Source organism: Saccopteryx bilineata, chromosome 6, assembly GCF_036850765.1.
Source record: "Saccopteryx bilineata isolate mSacBil1 chromosome 6, mSacBil1_pri_phased_curated, whole genome shotgun sequence".
NCBI lineage: Eukaryota > Metazoa > Chordata > Mammalia > Chiroptera > Emballonuridae > Saccopteryx > Saccopteryx bilineata.
The window spans coordinates 134530059-134551832 of NC_089495.1; the positions used below are offsets into that span (position 1 = coordinate 134530059).

Genomic DNA, 21774 nt, shown 5'->3' on the forward strand with positions numbered 1-21774 from the left:
AGTGGAAGAGAGGCCAGACGGTGGGGCAGACACTGTCAAAACTCTGGGAGCAGGACGGGGAGGGGGTATTTTGGGGCCTGATGGATGGAAGAAACAGAGTTTCCTGTCCTGTCTTGCTGACCACCTTGATTCCATTGGCCTCATTGAGACTGTTGTGTCTTTGCGATTGTGTGTGAAACACCATGTCTGTCATCTGTCAAGTGGCCTTTTGGGAAGCTGGAAGGAGCCCACAGTTTTGTTGCCGAGAAATATGATCTTCACAAGTGGTTTGAGGGAAACCATCCTGTAGTCTGCGGTCTTTTCCTGTTCTCCTTAGAGTTGTTTCCTTCCTCACAGCTGCCGCAACAGGGACCAGTCAGCCCCACGTGCGCTGCAGAGAGGTCTCTACTGAGCAAGCTTTTTTGTTTTTTTAAGTGAGAGGAGGAGAGATAGAGACAGACTCCCACATATGTCCCTAGCGGGATCCACCCAGCAACCCCAGTCTGGGGCGACTGCCCGGACCAATCAAGCTATCCTCAGTGCCTGGGGCCGATGCTCAAACCAATCAAGCCACTGGCTGCAGGAGGGAGAGAGGGGGAGAGGGAGGGAGAGAGAAGCAGATGGTCACTTCTCCTGTGTGCCCTGACCGGGGCTTGAACCCAGGACATCCATATACCAGGCCAACACTCCATCCACTGAGCCAACCAGCCAAGGCCTAAGAGTTCATTCTTAACCCTACACAGCCCCGTCGAACCAAGTGCTAAGGTGTTAAATGTGTCGGATTGCATTTTCAATTATGACTGTCTGAAGATTCCTCTTTATAGGTGAGCAAGTGAGAGATTATTTTCATAGTAAACACCGAGGAGAAGGAAAAGCCTCTTTGAGGAAATGAACAAACACCTGCCAATGAAGAATTCATGGAGGAGGCTCTGCTGCCCTGGGACCTGGGGGAAAGGTACGGCTGTCAGGAAACCTCGCGGCTCCCAGCCGCTGGGACTCTGCCAGAGTGAACAAAACAACATGGTTTGGATGATGATCCCCTGCTTTCGTCCCGTGTTTCATAATTAAACTTTAGCAAGAGTACGAGGGTCTCTGCAGAGCTCCCTTCCTCCCCCAGGTCTTATCGGTAATGTTAGCCCATCCGAGCTGTCTGATGGAAGCGTGAGGAGTGGGTCAGTCCGGTGTAATTGACTTATTGATAAATAAGAAAGAAGTGAGGGGGTGATGTGAACGCTTGCTTAAGATACTTTCTTTTTCTCCAAAGTCATTGCAGTGAGGTGCTGAGGGACAGGGAGTTAATGACCATGTCCACACCCAGCTAAGTATGTGCTGTGCCCCAGCACCTCCTCCCCTCTGACTTTCTGATCACATGTCAGCCCTGCCAGGAGCCAGAAGCACTGGTTTTTGTCTTATTTTCTGTATGACTTTCTGGGGCTGAAGCTGGAGGCTGTCAGGGCTGACCCTTGCGTCCGGGCAACTTCCTCCCGAGCACCCTCCTGCAGCTCAGCTTGTCATGAGCAGAGAGTTTGCATCAAGCCGGGAAGGGTGACCTGGGCCAGGCACTACACCAGTGAACAGAATGGCTGTGTTCTTCTGCGGCCACGCTGGTAATCATGGAGCAGGGATGGCATGCGTGAGCAGAGGTGGCTCACGAGGCAGCCTCCCAGGCTGCGTCCAGTGTCCTTCCCCAATCACCCCCTTCTTTACCCACCAGCGCTACCCATGGACACATGCACACGTATGCACATGCAAACACATGCACGTGCTCACACATGCAGATAGGCACACTGTTCCCATGTGCACACACATGTACACATATCCTCTCGCTTTGCACAAGCCCATGCATGTATGTACACATGCACACACATGCGTTCCAAGCAGGCTTCTCCGGCTCCACTGTCTCCGTGGATTTGGCACGGTCACTCACCTGTGTGGACAGAGCCCTAATTGGAATCCAGCATCCTCATTCTTTGAGTTTTATTTTTTTAAGTTCACACAAAAGCCTACTTCATAATGTGTGCTTGGTTTTAATATGAAACGGGGTTCCAGTTACCACCAGTTAAAGGAACAGGTTTCCCTCACTTTCCTTTGAGAACAGTTGATGTTTCGAAGCTGTGCCCACACATGTATCTGGGTCCGGAGATGAGATAGATTGACCACCACTGTTGTCCAGCTGCTGCTTGTACATGTCACACACAGGACGTGCCTGTGGACCTACTGTCTGCTTTTCCAAGTCCTGTTCCCTGGGGATTGTGGGTAAAAGTCAGGAGGTGATAAGGCTGTCGGGAAAAACAGGAAGTGTCACTCCGAGTGACAAGGTGGTCACAGGATGAAGCTTGTCCCTACACACGGTTTGTATTCACGTCAGCGGTTCATGCATCTCAATTCTTGTGGCAGAGGTGCCTTGCACACCAAGCGTGGGGTCTCAGCCTCTCCTGGATGCTGGCTCTGCAGCCCTACTGTGCACCAACCCGACTGTGACTCAGTGATGTGTGGGCTCCTCACACAGCCTTGCTCTGCTGGAGCAACACCATGGCCTCCTTCCCCTCAGTGAGCGTCACCCACCTTCTCTGCTGGCCCCTCCCGGCTCCCTGGGCCCACGCTGCTCACTCTGCCTTTCTGGCTGCTTGCTCTGCTGTTATGGGCAGGCCAGTCCTCTGTGATGTGTCAGTGGACCTGGTGGGGAGGGACGCAGAGCACTTAGGGAAAGCGCAAGTGCGGTGACAGGAAGTCCAGACACTGCCACGCGACAGCAGAACATCCCACTCTCAGTCCACAGGCCTGGCCTCCAGCCTGCAGGTCCAAGTGTACTCTATTATGCAGGGTGGGAATGTTACCGTCGGAACCGGGCAGCGGTGGACAGGGCTGCTGGCTCCCTCTTGGGGTTTCGGCAACTGAACCAAGGAGAGGTTCTGGGGCACGCCGTTCCCTGAGGGAGATTTTCTGGGCAAACGGATCTTCTCTGTCATTTTTCTACCCAGGGAATTAACGGTTGTTCATTTCTTTCTGAAAGCAGTCTGCTTAATTTGTGAGGATATAAAATTCAATCAAGTGTTGCCAGAGAAGCAAATATCCATGAATCACACTTGTCCTGAGACACAGTCTGGTCTCTGAAGGAGCAAACAGGCCCGGTTCCTGGGAGCGGTGGCCTTCCCTCCGTTACTGCGTGTCCATTCCATCGAGAGAAATCCACCAGGACCGTGTGCCCGCTCTCGTTAAACACAGAGACCGGATGAGGTTTTTTTGGGTTTTTTTTGGCGAATGTACTAACTGGTGAGAAAGCATCTTCTTTCCCCCAAACAGGACAGTTCGTGAGCTGACAGATGTGTGTTTTGTGCTCACGGTTCGTCCTGTCTTCGGTAGGAAGTGGGAAGAGCAGGCTCTGGTCTGAGCTCTGGGCTGGGGCAGGTAGTGCGGCTGTCTCCCTCTGAGAAGCGTGCTCCAGCTCCGCGGTGCTGGTCCATGCAGGGACAGTCACCCCCACTCCCACCCCCCAGCACTGCCCCTGCCGGCCAAGGCTTTGAGGGACATCCATGGCATGATCTCATTTAAGGAGAGAAACTGACCTCTGGTTGCTGGTCTCCCAGAATGTCCATGGGAAGTGCACTTCTCCGTGGCTGATGTTACGGGGACACTTGACCCCAGATGGGAGGGTGGCCCTCTGTGCAGGACTCTCCACCCCTGCCCCCAGGAGGCCCAGATGTTGCTGATGTTGCTACGTGTCATGAATCCTCGTAACTACTTAAATTTATCGCAAGAATTTTAAATATCCAGGAGGCAAGTATTACCAGTTTCTGAGAGAGGAAATGGGGGCAAGCATTGTGTTCAGAGATCCAACCAGCTTATTTTTTTCTGAGAAGCACAGCTAAGAGAGGGAGAAAAGTGCCTTTTACTTAACTGTCTTGATCATTTCCGGGTGTGTGTGTTGCGTAACTGGTACCAATCTCATACAAAAACGTAATGTGTATATTGCTCTGCAAATAGCGATAGAAACATGTGCACTTAGGGAGACACGGAGTCTGGGATGACAGGATATCATATTTGCCCCTTTTCCTCCTGGGCCCTGGGGTGAGGACTGGGGAGGCGGGAGGTTTACATCTGCGGATGGATGTGTCTGGTGCGCACCCTGCAGCCCCTCTGGGACCGCAGCTGGCCCTCCCCCACTCCTCCATGGGTGTTCTGCGTGGAGGGACAGAGGTAACTTACCCTTCGATTCAGGGAAAATCTCCCATGGGATCCAGTTTCTTTCTCCGTTTTGAACGTTTGTAAAGACGGCCGTGGTGTGAGCAGACCTGCACTCAGAAGCAGATGGCGCAGATTTGAACCACAGAGCTTTCTGCACGAAGCCTTGTGCGGCACATGATATGAACAGGACCCCCCGGCAGGCACAGGACATGCAGGGTGAGGTCCGAGGCTCAGGCTATGGTGGGAAGGCCCCCTCAGATGATGCAGGAGGTTGTTGAGTGTGTGGGACGTTCTTTTCTTCCTCAAATACGTGTTCATTATGTCTGTGGAGACAAAATGTATCGCTGTTCTAATTAAAGGACAGATTGTGCTCTTTACAGAAGATGTCCTTGGCTCTCCCAAAAGATAAAACACGCTAGATAAACCAGTAAGCGCTTAGTATTTTCAGAGTGCATATCTCCCAGCGATGCTCACAGGGTTATCCCAGAGTACAATAGCACTTCTCTTTTTAATAGCTTTAGGTTAAAATTGAAACATTACTTTGGAGCTGCTCCACAATGAGTGAAGCATCATAGTATTGTAACACATTTAACAAACAAACAGTTTCCTGACACATCTTTGTGGCAGGTGCTTTGGGCAATGCACATGTTATAGGAAATATGATCTGTGCACCTGGGGGCTACACCTGCCTGGGCAGATGGAACATGTATGACAGGGCAGCAAGTAACAGGAATGGAATGGTGACATGCTCCCGTGGAATGGCACAGAGGGGTTGGGGCAGCCAGGAGGTTGTGGGAGCCTGGGGGGTTGTGCAGGGCTATCTGACAAGGGAAGCAAAGGTGGGCACTCACAGCCAGCAGGAGAACAGAAGGTGGGCTGCTCCGCCCCTCTTCACAAAGCCCCGACTCATCTCTGAACCTTGTCTTGGGGTGTTCTGGGATGCCGTGGGTCCCAGGAGGATTTCACCATCTCATTTGCTCCCTGTGTGGTCTCATAAAGGATGAAACTACCTAATTTTGCATACCAGGAAATAGAAGCCGGACAAGGGAGGTAAACTGTCCAAATGGGTATAGCCAGCCGTGACTAAACTGGATGAATTCGGTCATTGTCTGAGACTCTTTCTCTGACATCACTGTGCTCTCTGTAGAAACTTCCTTTTTTTTACGTATTGTAAAAGTAGTTGGTTAAAGCTGCATAAGCCATACAGTGTCAGTTACACCGTGTACAGTGTCTGCAGTCGGTCTGGGAGAGTTTCCTCTGCAGGCACCTCCTGGGTGACAAACTGTTGTAAGGTGCCAGAAGAGCTGAAAATTGATATTGATATTCTGGGAGAAAAGGTCAGGCTTTCCTATCAGGCTTTCCTGTCCCATCACTCCTTTAGGGAGGGGAGGGGAGGGGAGGGAGAAGAATGTAGAAGTTTCTGGCTTGCAAGAACAATAGGTCATTCAGTTTCAAATCTAAATAAAGGTTAACCTAGAAACTTTTCTCTTTCAATAGGAAGCAGAATTTATATACCACCTTGCATTGATTGCAGTTCCTCCCCCTCCCTGGAATCTTGAGAGTAAAATATCTATAGGCTAGTGAGGGAAGATAAACCTTGAAAGATTTGTAAACATCTTTGATTGTGTTACCTTAAAGGTCTTAATGTTTCTGTGTATCCCCTAAACCAGGGGTCTCCAAACTTTTTACACAGGGGACCAGTTCACTGTCCCTCAGACCATTGGAGGGCCGGACTATAAAAAAAAAAAAACTATGAACAAATCCCTATGCACACTGCACATATCTTACTTTAAAGTAAAAAAACAAAACGGGAACAAATACAGTATTTAATGAAAGAGGTGCCCCTTCCAGAAGTGCAGTGGGGGCCGGATAAATGGCCTTAGGGGACCGCATGTGGCCCGTGGCCATAGTTTGGGGACCCCTGCCCTAAACAAATGTTGCCAGCTCATACCATGATGTCATGCTCTCCCCCGCCCATGTGTGATCAAGGGTATATAAACAGCCCCTGAACTATTTTTGGCACTGCACAGTTTGGGCCTGCAGATGCCCCCTGTCAGCCGTATGCGGCCGGCATATTTAGTAAATCTTCTCCTCTAACAAAACTCTGCAAAATTTATCTGGACTGAGTGTCTCTACGTGAACTCGATGAAATGAGGTACAGTGCCTTTCAGAATCTGGGTTGCAGTACTGTAAAGCCAGTAGCCAGGGCCACCATCACAGCCGCCCGGCCCATGCAGGTTCACATTGGATTCTGACAGTTGGTAAAGAAACAATGGAGCCAAAAGCTGATGGGCCATTGTTGGTCAAATAAGTTTGTAAATATAATATATATGTTTGCTCACTTATGATTTATATTGGGTGTGGGGGACAGGCTGTAAGCAGGCCAGGTCATTGTAGCCTAAGGTTTAGTTTTAAGACTAAGCTTTTCCCCACACCCTTGACTGATTGTATGATCTGGGTGGTACACTCTTATGAGGAATCCAATTATGCCTCAGATAAGTGACTTTGTATCAGAGAGTTCCTTATTTGTATATTGGATTAAGGGTTTTTGGTTTTCTACACTATAAAGTGGGACAGACCAGGAGCTTGCTCACACAGTTCCTGCTATCACGATTGCAGGGGCTTCCCTGATCCCTTGCCTTTCATGGGAAAAGCTGGTTTTCTGCTTTTCCTTTGTCTTCTTTTGTGGTTTGCCTGTCTTGGTGAGACACCAATAAATAGGATGGCCCACCATCCTCCGACTCCTCCGCCATTTCTTTATCGTCTGCCCGAATCCAATGGAAACCTGCATGTGAATGGCCACGATGGCGGCTCCTGGCCTTACAACTGGAGTAGTTTGTTGTAGGATTTGGAGATTGGTATGGGGCCGCCACCCTTGATGGGTGGGGTAGAGGACTGGTTGCTGTTCTGGCTCCCCATGGCTGTCCTTTTAGGGGCTGTGGCTGGGTGTTCTTTTTTTCTTTTTTTTTTTTTTGCATTTTTCTGAAACTGGAAACAGGGAGAGACAATCAGACAGACTCCCGCATGCGCCCGACTGGGATCCACCCGGCACGCCCACCATGGGCGACGCTCTGCCCACCAGGGGGCGATGCTCTGCCCTTCCGGGGCATCGCCATGTTGCGACCAGAGCCACTCTAGCACCTGAGGCAGAGGCCACAGAGCCATCCCCAGTGCCCGGGCCATCTTTGCTCCAATGGAGCCTTGGCTGTGGGAGGGGAAGGGAGAGACAGAGAGGAAGGCGCGGCAGAGGGGTGGAGAAGCAAATGGGCGCTTCTCCTTTGTGCCCTGGCCTGGAATCGAACCCGCGTCCTTTGCACGCTAGGCCGACGCTCTACCGCTGAGCCAACCGACCAGGGCTAGGTGTTCTTTACTCAAGAGGAAACCAGGAGTTCTGTGCAAGAAGCCGCCCAAGGTCGAAAGCTTCAGTATGAATTGCAAATCGAACGGCAGAAAAGGCTGGAATTGGAGCGAGCACTGGAGAAGGAATTACGGGTTCATGAGTTGCAGTTTGCCCTGGAAGCTGAATGTTTGCACCAGCGGATTCAAGAGCTCAAGTTTCAGCTTCTGGCCAAAAGCCAGCTGCCACAGGAGCCTAAACGGTCGCCAAAGGAGCAGCAGCATCCGTGCCAGTGGTTTGTCTTTGAGTCAGCGGAACAGGCCCTTACAACTCCTCTTCTGAGGATGAGAAGGCTCAGGCTGAAGCTGCCATATGCACACTGAGAGCCCGACCAGTGGTCTCCAAGAAGGTAAAAACACAGCAGCAAATAGTCCCTCAGGAGCAGCCACAGCCTCCTGCCCAGGTACTGGAACACTCTGTGGTCCGGCCCTATACCCAGGCAGAGCTGATGGAGTTGGGGCACAATTTAGGCAGAAACCTACTGAATCCCTGGTTAGCCTGGTTACTACGATTATGGGACATAGGGGTGGGTGGCATCATGCTCTCCGGAACAGAGATCGAGAAATTGGCCACCATTACCACACACTCCTCCTTGAAGCAGCGTCTCAGAACTGCCATGGCAACCCAGGAGACCATACCCTATTAGAATGGGTGATGGCTGCCATTCGTATGGTCTGTCAGAATGCTGGAGAATTGCCAGGGGCAATGAGTTGGTGGCAGTGCTACAGTGAGTTAGTAAAGGTCCTTCGGGAACTAGATATGAAGAATGCTGTTTTTAACCCTGGGTCCCGTGGGCCAGACGAGGAAGTGTTTACGGCAAAAATGAGGGAATTTGTCCTTGCTAGCGCCCCATCAGCCCTTTTTGGGTCACTTGTGGCTATCCTGGGCCCCTATGTGGGGCAGCCCATCAATGTAGTTACACAGATGGTAGCAGATTTGGGAGAGCTGGAGGCTGCTCGGGATCATAAAGCAGTGAGGGCTGCTGCCTATGTTGTCCCCCCAACTAACAAGGGAAACGGGCCTGTAAAGGTTACCCAAATGCAGATGTGGGTAGATTTGATTGCGGCTGGAGTAGATAAGGGGAAGTTGGATGGCCAGTCTAATAAAATTCTTTTGGAGCTTTGGTGGCAGCTTAAACCAGAACAGAAGTTTAAGAGTTTTGAGATGAAAGGCCCCAGCAGCTACCAATAAAACGTTTGGTGCACGCACAGCTCGGTTACAAGATTATATGATAGAGACGGCCGAAGGAGAGGAGAACTCCCAAGACCCATTGTACCAGTTTGAATAGGAAAAGGGCCGAGGGACCCGTCTAACGGGGGTGGGCGGGGACCGGAGGCCACACGTGGAACTGGCTATCCACTGGTCCCCTTCCAATGTACAACGGGTGTTGGCCTTGGTGGATACAAGTGCAGAATGGTCCCTCCTCTATGGGAACCCAGAGTACTTTACTGGGACCCCAGTGGCCATTGACGGTTATGGGGGCCAAACTGTTCAAGTGAAGCCAATAACTATTCTATTGGGGATAGGAAGACTGCCTCCTAAGCCATATAAGGTGTATGTATCTCCTATTCCTAAATATATTTTGGGGGTAGATGTCTTGCAAGGACTGTGGTTGGAAACTACAGCTGGGGAGTTCTGGCTGCGGATCAGGGTTGTGAAGGCAGTGTTGCGGGGACACGCATCACATTCCCCTTTGCAATTACCCATCCCTTGGCGTGTGACTAACACTAAGCAGTACCGCCTGCCAGGTGGTTATGAAAAAGTCACAGAGACAGTCCTTGAACTAGAAAAGGTGGGGATCGGCCAGCACATAGTCCTTACAACTCCCCAGTATGACCTGTGCGCAAACCAGACGGAACCTGGAGAATGACAGTAGATTTCCGAGAACTTAATAAAGATTTTCCCCCTTTGCATGCTGCTGTTTCCTCGATAGCTAACATGATGGATCAGCTAAGCCATGAGTTGGGAACATACCACTTTGTGGCAGACTTGGACAATGCTTTTTTCTCTATTGATATAGCTGCAGAGAGTCAAGACCAATTTGCCTTCAGTTGGGAAGGGAGACAATGGACCTTTACAGTGTTACCCCAGGGCTGTTTGCATAGCCCCACCTTGTGCCATGGGCTGGTGGCTGCTGACCTGGCTAAATGGAAACAGCCAGAGGTAGTTCGCATGTACCATTATATTGATGATATTATGCTAACTAGTGATTCTCTTCCAGAATTGGAGCAAGCAGTTCCTACCCTGCTATCCCATTTGAAAGCATGTGGCTGGGCAGTCAACGAGAACAAATTACAAGGACCTGGGTTATCTGTTAAATTCCTGGAAGTTGTCTGGTCGGGTAAGACAAAAGTTATCCCTGACGCAGTTATAGATAAGATCCAAGCATACCCCATGCCCACTACAGTAAAACAGTTAAAGGAATTCTAGGGTTTGTTGGGGTATTGGCGAGCATTTATACCTCATTTGGCTCAGTTACTATGCTCCTTGTACAACCTTATTTGGAAGAGGGTTCGTTGGGATTGGACTGAGTAGGTATAAGGTTCATTTGCAGCAGCTAAGAGAGCTGTCAAGGTGGCCCAGACCTTGAATGTGTTTGATCCTGCCAGGCCCTGTGAGCTGGATGTTCATGTAACCTCAGAGGGGTTTGGATGGAGCTTGTGGCAGCAGAAAGAGTGCTCACGGCAACCTATTGGGTTTTGGTCCCAATTGTGGAAAAGTGCTGACGTTCATTACTCATTAGTGGAGAAGCAGCTGGCAGCTGTGTATGCTGCCCTCCTAGCCACTGAGAGCACAACACCAGTTACAGTCAAGACAACATACCCTATTGCAGGATGGATGAGAGATTGGGCAACCAAACCACATAGTAGTATGGCCCAAATGTCCACCCTGGCTAAGTGGGGTGCCTACCTGCAACAACGCTGTGCTTTTAGCACCAGCCCTTTGAGGGCAGAACTGCAGGGAGTCTTGGGTCCAGTCACCTATGCGACCTTAGAGTCAGGTGCACCTGGGGTTCAGGAGGCAGAACCTGAAGTCAGTCCCTACCAGGAGGGGCGGGTGCCCATCCCCGAGGATGCCTGATATACTGATGGTTCTGGCAGGGGCCAACCTGCCAAATGGATGATTATAGCCTTCCATTTGGCCTCTGAGACTATTTGGATGGACATGGGTATAGGCTAAAGCAGCCAATGGGCAGAATTAAGAGCTGTTTGGCTAGTTGCCCATAATGAACCTTCACCTCTGGTGATCTGGTACTGACAGTTGGGCTGTCTATCATGGACTGGCCCTTTGGATTGCTACTTGGCACATTAATCAGTGGATGGTAATGCACTGTCCACTATGGGGTCAGGCCATGTGGCAGGACTTATGGGAAATAGGACACTAGAAGCAGGTTGACAGTATATCATGTTACAGGGCATGCCCCTCTAGCCCATCCTGACAATGATGAGGCAGATACGTTGGCAAGGGTGCCGTGGTTGGAGACTGCACCTGCAGGTGAAGTGGCGCAGTGGCTCCATCAGCGCCTGCTCCATGTGGGACAGAAAACTGTGTGGGCTACGGTTAAAGCTTGGAACTTGCCTGTGTCCTATGCAGAGGTACTTGCAGCCTGTGAGCAATGTGCAGTATGTTCCAAGGAGCACCCTCGGAGACCACTGGTGTCACCTGGACAGATCCAGAGGGGTCATGTCCCACTGACACTATGGCAGATAGACATCATTGGACCCTTACCAAAGTCAGAAGGGTACCAGTATGCAGTCACCTGTGTAGATACTGCCACCAGGCTGCTTGCTGCTTACCCTGCTCGTAACCCTGACCAGAGGGCAGTCATACAGGCTCTGTACCGCCTGAGTGCAGCATATGGGCGACCGCTGGTCCTTGGAAGTGACAATGGTACCCACTTCACTGGTTCAACGGTGAGGCAACGGGCTCAAAAGCTGGGGGTGGACTGGAAGTACCATGTTCCCTACCACTCCCAGGCTGCTGGTATCATTGGGTGGTATAATGGACTCTTAAAGCAAGGATTGCGACAGGAGGGGGGCACCAGCTCCCTTACTGGATGGACACGCCGCTTATGGACAGTACTTTGGATTTTGAATGAGCGACCTCGACGGGGAAGCCCAGCTCCAGTAGTGGCCCTCCTGCATCGGACAGCTGCCCCCATTCAGTTGCAGATACGCACCAAGGACATTTTACTCAAGCCAAGTTTCGGACAGCAGGGCAACATGCTCTTGCCTGCTCCAACAGCCCTTCTTAAAGGACAACAGCTTCAATGGACTTGGCCCTGGACTGTACAGGCCTCCCATCTGAGGTGGGTGGCCTTGTTGGCACCATGGGGAAAGGGGCTAGAGGTGGACCTCCAGTTAACTCCTTGGGCAACCAGCAGCTGGCCACCTAAGGTAGAAGTGTATTATCCCTTGAGTGCTCAAGGGGACAGCATTATGAAGGGCACCTTTGTAATTTCTTTATGGCCAATAATGAGTTCTTCTATTTTACTACACATAGAACCAGTAGATGCTGGTGTATTGGCCAATAAGGTTTGGTATGCCCGCTCAGGGCGGCCTCTGGTGCCAGCTACCGTGCTGTCTGCAGACAAAACTCTGGCCTGTATTCTGCCAGAGGGAAAAGATTTGCCTCTCTTAGTGCCTCTGACAGCTCTCTCATTTCGCCCATAGCTTTTGATTTGTTAATCCTATTGCTGTAGTTGGTACTGTTTCTGTTTATGCAATATATCCCACTCCTTGCACAGTGACCATCATGGAAGATACTTGTGGTTTAGATTGTGAAGTGAGCAAAAGGGGTGGAATGTTGGTCAAATAAGTTTGTAAATTGATATATATGTTTGCTCACTTGTGGTTTGTATTGAGTGTGGGGGACAGGCTATAAGCAGGCCAGGTCATTGTAGCCTAAGGTTTAGTTTTAAGACTAAGCTTTTCCCCACACCCTTGACTGATTGTATGATCTGGGTGGTACACTCTTATGAGGAATCCAGTTATACCTCAGATAAGTGACTTTGTATCAGAGAGTTCCTTATTTGTATATTGGATTAAGGGTTTTTGGTTTTCTACACTATAAAGTGGGACAGACCAGGAACTTGCTCACACAGTTCCTGCTATCACGATTGCAGGGGCTTCCCTGATCCCTTGCCTTTCATGGGAAAAGCTGGTTTTCTACTTTTCCCTTGTCTTCTTTTGTGGTTTGCCTGTCTTGGTGAGACACCAATAAATAGGATGGCCCACCATCCTCCGACTCCTCTACCATTTCTTTTTTTTTTTTTTTCTTCTGAAGCTGGAAACGGGGAGAGACAGTCAGACAGACTCCCGCATGCGCCCGACCGGAATCCACCCGGCACGCCCACCAGGGCCAACGCTCTGCCCACCAGGGGGCGATGCTCTGCCCCTCCGGGGCGTCGCTCTGCGGCGACCAGAGCCACTCTAGCGCCTGGGGCAGAGGCCAAGGAGCCACCCCAGCGCCCGGGCCATCTTTGCTCCAATGGAGCCTTGGCTGCGGGAGGGGAAGAGAGAGACAGAGAGGAAGGAGGGGGTGGGGGGTGGAGAAGCAAATGGGCGCTTCTCCTGTGTGCCCTGGCTGGGAATCGAACCCGGGTCCCCCGCACACCAGGCCGACGCTCTACCGCTGAGCCAACCAGCCAGGGCCCCACCATTTCTTTATTGTCTGCCCAAATCCAATGGGAACCTGCATGTGAACGGCCACGATGGCAGCTCCTGGCCTTACAGCAATCATCTTTAATCCTAGCTTGCACCCAGGGGGCAAGTAAAAACACACACTGGGCTCCAAAACCCACTCATTCAGTGCTCACAAAGCTACTGACTTTATCTGAGTGTCCTAGAATCAAAGGTTTCTAGCTCACCAGACTTATTCACCTCTGTTCCCCATCTCCTTCCTTCTTCCTGCACAAACTCTGCACAAACTGGCTTCTCACTCAGCACCCCACCATCTTGGCTGCTTCTCCTGGCCTCCTCCACATGGCTTCTCTCTGCTCTCTCCTCTAATCCTAATCTCAGAAACCGAGAGAGCAAGGTCCTGGTCTGCCCCACTTCATAGTGCAGAAATCAAAACCTTTAATCCAATATACAAATAAAGAAGTCTCTGATACAAAATCACTTATCTGAGGCATGATGGGATTGTACCACCCCACATCAAAAAGGGTGGGAAAGGCTTAGTCCTAAAACCAAGCCCCAGGTTACAAGGATCCTGCCTTCCCACAGCCCACCCCCAACACACATTAATATCACCTGGGCGACAGGCTTCTACATGGGCAGCGTCATCTTTAACAAAGTGAGCATAATATATTTTATCTGCCCAACAGGTAGGTACTTCATAACAAAATGAGACAGGTTCTATAGGCTTGTTCTTAAGCTGAATTTGTATGTAAGTTGGAAAAGGCACATTTATCTATTGTATTTAATGCAACTTACACAGGTGTTTGTCTTACATAGTATTCAGTTTTACCTTCTTGTGCACATAAATACTTGAGCATTTTCAAACCCACAGAAGCTATCTGGTTTGCAGCCCGGGGACCTCCTGTAATGTTGACTGTTGCACAGACCGAGCAGACCAAGATACAGAGACAATGTCAGGTTTGGAATTCTTCATCGAGGAGCGCCATGCATAGTGCCCTTGCTCTGTGCGGCTGAAGACTGGGCTAAATTGTAAACCTGCCCGTTTGGCTGACTTAGACGAGACCTTTGTTCACTGGGCTTCTCCCTGCCCTGTGCATTTTCATAGCTTTTATTTTAAAGTTTCTTTCAGTAACTAGTGTTCCTCCTGTAATTCATGTCAACAAGTCAGTGGAGTAAACATGCTTGCTTCAGAATAATCAGGGCAAATGCACTAAGAGCAGGACTCAGTGGGGGCACAGGTAAAACGAGACCAGGTCCCAGGTGCATGCTGTGACTGTCCTGGTGACTTGGGTGGCTGTCGGAGTGAGTCTGGATGCATTTCACAGATAGGGTCTGTGGGATTTGCTGGTGGGCTAGATGAGAGGCTGGGAAAGGCAGGTCAAAGGGCACCCTGCTAGGGCTGAGACACCAGAGTGATGACATTGCCACGTAGCAGGACAGGAAGTTACAGGGTGTTCTTTTGTTGTTTTTGGTGTTTTTGTTTTTGAATGGCAAAGGCCAACATTCAGTTTATTTTTTTTATTTTTCAATTACAGCCATTATCTGGTATTATTTTGTGTGTTTATGCATGTGTGCGCATGTGCATATGCGTGTCTGTGTGCATGCATGCACGTGTGCATGTTTGTGCAGGCACACGTGCACATCTATGTATGCATGTGTACATGTGTGTGTGTGCGCGCACACGTGTAGGTGGTGACTAGGACACTAAAAGGGACAACACAGCTGTGCCATGGACAGCATGCGGTCAGGACCCACTGAGGCAGCAGTGGAGCTTTGTGTTGGGCTGCTCACCAGACAGTCCTGCACGGGAGCCCCTTCTGCAGGAAGGGTAGAGGCCGTGCTGCCCTGCCGGGGGTGGGGCCTGGCTGGTCTGTCTCAGTGACTGGCAGGTGGAAAGGGAGAAGCTTGAGGAAGGGCTATGGTACAGGGGCCAGGCTGTGTCTGCATCACAGGGTAGGGGATCTAGGTGACATTTCAGCATCACCCCTCAGCACAGACACGACTGCTTTTCTGGACCAAATGTGAAGCGCTGGGTAGCATCGGTACACAGGTGTGGCTGACTGCCCATCCCGAGCGCTGCGCTGCTCCTAGAGCTGAGACACCCCCCCGCCCCGTTCTCTTTCCTGGAGCCGAGACCCCCCCCCACTCTCTCCCCAGCTGCCAGGAGTCTGGCAGGTGCAGCCCGGGGCTGCTGGGTGTGCACACCCGTTCTTAGGAAGTTGCTGGAAAGGAGCAGCTTGCAGTGTGGGTGCCCTGCCCGCCCTCACCTGCCCCCTACCTGCCCCCTCTCCTTACCTGCCTGCCGCCCTCACCTGCTGTGTGCTCTGCCTGTGTCTGCAGACGAAAGCTGGCATCGCCCTGCTGCATGATGAAGCGTCTGGCCACACCTACAATGTACGGCTGAAGCTGACGAGAGAGGTCCTGACAGTCCAGAGGCAGGATGTCGTCTGTGTGAGTGGAAGCAACCCCCATGCAAATGTAAGTGCCCACATCTCCAGGCACCATGCACCACACTCCCGAGAGGAGCCAGGGCCCACACGCACGATGGTGCCCTTGCGTGCACATGCCCAGCGCTGACTTGGCTGTCACAGAGCAAGCTGTCATTGTCAAGGTTATGTCACTTACTCTCCCTGACTGTCTTTTTTTTATATATATATATATTGAAGTGGAAGCAATACTTCCAAATACATTTTTTAAATTAATTAATTTATTTATTTTAGAAAGGAGAGGGAGAGACAGAGAAAGAGAGAGAGAGGAGAGACAGAGAGAGAGAAGGGGGGGAAGAGCTGGAAGCATCAACTCCCATATGTGCCTTGACCAGGCAAGCCCAGGGTTTCGAACCAGCGACCTCAGCATTTCCAGGTCGATGCTTTATCTACTGCGCCACCACAGGTCAGGCTCCCTGACTGTCTTAATTTCTCTGCTGACATGAGTCCCGTAAAGAGCTTTACCAAAAAGAAGCCGCAGATGCCCCAGCAGGAAACGTGACATTCTCATTGGGAGTTCAGAAGACCTGATGTGACAGATAATCTAACAAAGTGACCAAAGCAGACAGATTTAGTGTTAGGGTTAGGGTTAGAGTTAGTGTCAGGTCTGTCCCTGCACCACTGGGGGTGTGAGGATGAGCTTCTCTGAGAACGTGTGGTCCTTGGCTTAAATCACAACTTCTGACTCACAAATGAAGTTTTCTTATGGGTGAGAAACTTACGTGTTATGTTGCCAGTTCACGCGGTGTCTCTGGAGGCAGGGGCTCTGGAGACCCCTTATTTTTCTGGTTTCTGTGACCTCATGATTTTTGCCTGGGAAATGAAATGTGTACGATCCTCCAGACCTCCCTCCGTGGGCACAGCTGTCCGCCCAGCATAGGGTTGTTGCTGAGACGTGCCCCCAACTGGAGACACAGGGCTGTGTTGACCTTGGAGGCATGCAGGGCTCCTCCCGGGCAGCAGAGCTTGTGCCTGCACATGGGATCCTGCTTCTTCCATTGTCCATACCCACATCGCCGCCCCCTACCACAGGCCTGTGGCCCCAGCGCCCACCCTGGCGCCAGCCAGATGTTCCCTATGGGTCCAAGACCGCCCTCCTGCTTTCTTCTCTTGAATCTCGGGCCCAGATCGGGTTTCTCTCATCCTGCCATGGCCACTCCTCATTCTGGAGGATACCCCCACCCCCGTTGTCCACCTCCAGTTCTCACAAGGGTTCCAAGTCTTTTCTTGCTGAAATGTGGCCACATCATGAGCACAATCCCCCACCCCTCATCTCCATCATCTTGACTTCTCCCCCCTTATGTTTGCACCAGACAGGTGGGGTGGGAGGGGCCTTGGGGCAGTTTGTAGCCATTAAAAAAACCACCCTTCCTAATACAGTGGTACCTTGAGATACGAACAGACCAACATATGATTTTTTTTTTTTTTAAGATACAAGCTGCCACTCGGTCCATATTTTTGTTCGAGATCTGAGCGAAATTCTGAGATACAAGTCGTGATTCGGGAAGCTGCCGCTAGTTGGCGCATTGGCGCACGGGTCCAGTATCGGCAGTTTGATATACAAGTTGACTTACAAACTCGGTTATAGAATGAATTAAATTCGTATCTCAAGGTACCACTGTAATGTTTTATAATCTATGGAGAATCTCAGATGAGTTAGAGTAAAAACACTTATTTTTACGCTACAGGAAACATAAATTTCACCTCTTTTATTCATTATATCTGAGTATCTAACCAGGGTTTCTTGTTGAAAATGATCCGTTTTCCCCCCTTGTCCCCCCCACAGAAAACTGAGTACATGTTATTGCGTAAAACTTATGTGTATAACATCTGATGTGGAGACGAGGGATTTCCCCGAACAGCGCTTTCAAGGATCGGAATAGGAAACTTAACTTGAATATCCCAAAGTCACTTTTTTATTTTGTTTGCTTGACAGACACGTTTAATGGGTAAAGAAGTACCTGTCTTTGGAAACAGCTCTAAAAACTTGACAGCCAGGATAGGGTGGGGATGACTGACTTCTGGTTATGATGGGGCCAGCTACCACATGTGAGCTCGGTTCAGTGTCGCAACAGTTTTGGATTAGATGACGGAATGGGGAAGAATTTTTCCTGACGGATCTTATCTCGCGCGTTTGTGACAAAATTGAGCTGGACCAAATGTGAACGGATTACTGACTAGTTACTGTAGACCCCGGACTTCATTCCCCAGAGTCTCACACCTTTAGCTGCATCCTGGGTTCGTTCCTCTGAGTGGTGAGTGAGCCCTGAACCTGGAAGGAAGCCATGTTTGTGGGGACCATGCAGCTTGAGTGAGCGGGTCCCTGTGGCCACCATTTCTTTTTGTAGTCAAGCCTCCGTCAGGTCACACCCGTGCCCGCTCTTGTCAGTGGCTGGAACAACTCCGTGTGTAATGAGTAAATTAACAGAAGAATGTCTGTTTAGGTTTAATTAGAAAATCCCCTTTGATAATATTAGTTCCTGTCTGGGTCTGTTCACAGAACCACTGTGGGTGGTTCTGCCCAGGACTTAGCGTGACCAGCTTTTGTCTGTGGGCCATAGTCAGGACACACAGGAGGAGGGACTGTGTGTGGAAAGGTTTCAGTTAAAAGCTGCAGCCTGACCTGTGGTGGCGCAGTGGATAAAGCGTCGACCTGGAAATGCTGAGGTTGCTGGTTCAAAACCCTGGGCTTGCCTAGTCAAGGTACATATGGGAGCTGATGCTTCCTGCTCCTCCCCCTGTTCTCTCTATCTCTTTCCTCTCTCTCTCTCTCCCTCTCTCCCTCCAATAAAAAATGGATAAATAAAATCTTTTTTTAAAAAAAGTTGCAAGAGTTGTGTTTCCTCTTTTTTTTTTTACCATCCACTGATTTTTACAAGTTTCATTTGAAAAAAAAAAAAGTTCTTAGGCGTGAAAATATTAAATGCATTTTAGAACCTTGATAGTCACAGAATCTTCCTGTATGGACACTTGGCTTAGATGAACTTTTCTCCCCTCTTGAAAAAGCACTAGGAACACTTTATGCTTGAATGAGAGAGTTTTAAAAGATAAAAAAGAACAACTTTTCATAAAAGAGACTGAACATTGTAACATTTTTTTGGAACTTAATGGCTTGCCGCGGACTTCCCTGTAGAGACCTCACACAACTTCTGTCTTCAGTCTGCTCAGGCTGCCCTCCCTAAAGAGTAGAAGTCCATTGTCTCACTGTTCCAGAGGCCAGAATCCAAGACCAAGGTGCCGGCAGGCTTAGGTCCTCTGGCTCCCGGGCGTTCTCTTCCAGACGACCGTCTTCCTGCTGTGTCTTCACGTGGCCGCTCCCCCATTGCGGTGTCTTCCTCTCCATGTAAGGACACATGTCCTGGAGGACCAGGCCCGGCCCTTTGACCTCACTTAACCTAATTAGGTCCCAGAGACCCTAACTCCAAACACTGTCCCATGGGGCTCAGAGTGGCAGCATAGGGATTGGGGGGACACCATCAGTATGTAGCGACTTCATACATTGGACCCTGCTGACCAGCCTCACTTTCCAGATGCAAAAACTCCGTGTTGCAGAAATTCCAATGCCTGAGCTGGACTTTCTCAGGAAATGTTAGCAGACTGCATAGAGCGCTACCTGAGTAAATGGTGTTCTAGTTCTAGTAAACAAATACTAAAAATACTTATGATGAATTTTTTTTTCTTCCCGTGAGGAATATGAGTCTAGATTTTGGGTCTGCACTTACCCATTTTGCCACATGGGATCATTTTTTTTCTATTTCCGTTGAATTAACTTCTTGAGATCTGTACGTGAATAAGATGACAAGTTTAAATGCCATTATTTGGCAAAGTCTGTAGAGATAGAAACAAATTTATTTCTTCTAAAAAAATATTTTTTCTAATAGGCACTTACTTGTTTTCAGTGCGGTTCAGATGCTCACATGGATGGCTGAGGTTGAAAATATTATTGAGTATTTTGAGAAATCCCATGTAATAGACCTTCTTGGTTAATAGGATCTTAGATAATACAATCTTTTAATTTTATGTTTCTCAGAAAATTTATCTTAAATGCATAAAGTGTGATTGTCACCCAAGGAGTGTTTCCCCACATGTCCAGGGTGAGGAGCAAAGCGGGAATTCAGGGTATCCTGGGTGAACGAGTGTGATCTAGAGGAGATGCGTGAGAGATCTCACATAAGAGGTTAGGAGACGTCCACTGGTCCATCCCCACGGGAGGGCACACTGAACTTCCAGCTGTCCATCCCCGGGGACCCTTTTAAACAGGGTCAGCACCCCCAGCCAGTGTACAGGACAGTAACTGAATAATCGTGCGTTAACGTTGCTCACTTAGGAATTAACCTAGAAAGGATGGGACCATGTAGAGCAGGGGTCCTCAAACTACGGCCCGTGGGCCACATGCGGCCCCTGCCGCACTTCCAGAGGGGCACCTCTTTCATTGGTGGTCAGATGCATCTGCATCCTGTGCTCCTGGAGTACTGTATGTGGCGGCGCCGCAAAGCGCAGCATCGCTCACGTACAGTACTGTTTCCGGTGACACGGGACACATGCATCACGGCTCCAGAGAAGCGCGTCATATCACTTGTTACTGCTAGCAGTGACAAATATGGAACCGGACATTGACCATCTCATTAGCCAAAAGCAGGCCCATAGTTCCCATTGAAATACTGGTCAGTTTGTTGATTTAAATTTACTTGTTCTTTATTTTAAATATTGTATTTGTTCCCGTTTTGTTTTTTTTACTTTTAAAATAAGATATGTGCAGTGTGCATAGGGATTTGTTCATAGTGTTTTTTATAGTCCAGCCCTCCAACGGTGTGAGGGACAGTGAACTGGCCCCTTGTGTAAAAAGTTTGGGGACCACTGGTGTAGAGAGATGGGCAGAAAGAGAACAAATATCCCAGATGGAGCCCAGTGACCCGGGAAAACGGGATCAGTGTCGTTCCTTGGAGACAGTATGAGGGACGACAGCTTGGCAGGAACTATGCGTGGGTTTTACATAACACACGTCACTGGGCCTGTTTTTATCTTTTCAACTTTGTTTCCTTATTCGACATCACACATGGAAGACGTGAAATTGAGTCATTCCTGTTGTATCCGAGTAATGCCGCTTTTGCAAACACAGTTAAACAATTTAACTGAAGATGTTCTCTATGCATACTGCGTACACTTTCTGATGGTGCGTTGTAACCTGAACTTGGTTTGTTTTTTGAAATTTCTTAAAGCGCAGAACTGTTACACTTTGCAGAGAGCCTGTTGGCGGCTTGGGCCTGAGCATAAAGGTACGATCCGCCCCCCACCCCACCCCACCCTACATTCCCCTGTGACGAACTCTTCAGTGTCGGTTATACCCACAGTCCTCTGTCTTCCAGGGAGGTGCTGAGCATGGAGTCCCTGTCGTCATATCGAAAATATTCAAAGACCATGCAGGTAAAAACAGCCAAGATGGCTGTGGTGCATTGTGACAGTTCGGGAGATAATATATTACTTAACACGAAAAACTAGCAACTCTTTATTTTGCTTGATTGTGTACATTTGCCATTTACTTCTGGGGGTGTGTCTTACTTTATTCCTGATGCCACGGGGTTTTGTTTCCACTGGCCCTGCAGACCCCGGGAGAGAGTCCCCTCTGAAGGCACACTGACTCTGGGGTTTGGGTGCCGGGTTTTCTAATGACCTGGGGGCACTGGGCTGGCTCGTCAGTGATCGACAGAAGGAAGCAGCGGCTTTGGGGACACAGCCCCTAACTCCTTTTGTGTCCTGAGCGGTCACTGTGCAGGAGGGAAGCTGGCAGTGCTGGCTCTTCTCCAGGGCTGGGCAGCTTGTTTTCTGTAAAAAAGAGAGATTGTCTGGTATAAGAGAGTCAGTCCGTTAGGTGGTGCTTGTGGGTCCAGCTCCTGTAGGACCCTCACGTGTGGTAGTGCCTCCCCCACCCCGTTTTGTCTGCCCCCAGTCCAGAGCCCAGACGCAGGTGACCTGCGGCATCTCAGCTGGAGAGGAACTACGGACAGACCCTGAGTGCGGTCATTGGCAGGGAGGAAAACGGGGGTGTCGTCACCACCAGGGGCAAAGCCCACACACAGGGTCGGAG

At 49.9% G+C, this 21774-nt stretch overlaps 1 protein-coding gene across 2 annotated transcripts in view; it reads left to right on the forward strand.

Annotated features, from left to right (window-relative positions):
- The window catches only part of SNTG2 (syntrophin gamma 2), a 229955-nt gene that overhangs the window by 118448 nt on the left and 89733 nt on the right, over positions 1–21774 (forward strand). For both annotated transcript variants that reach the window (XM_066237602.1, XM_066237603.1), the window contains 3 exons: positions 15544–15681; positions 20909–20965; positions 21056–21113. In XM_066237602.1, the coding sequence (XP_066093699.1) occupies positions 15544–15681; positions 20909–20965; positions 21056–21113 (253 nt within the window). The remainder of the gene's footprint in view (positions 1–15543; positions 15682–20908; positions 20966–21055; positions 21114–21774) is intronic.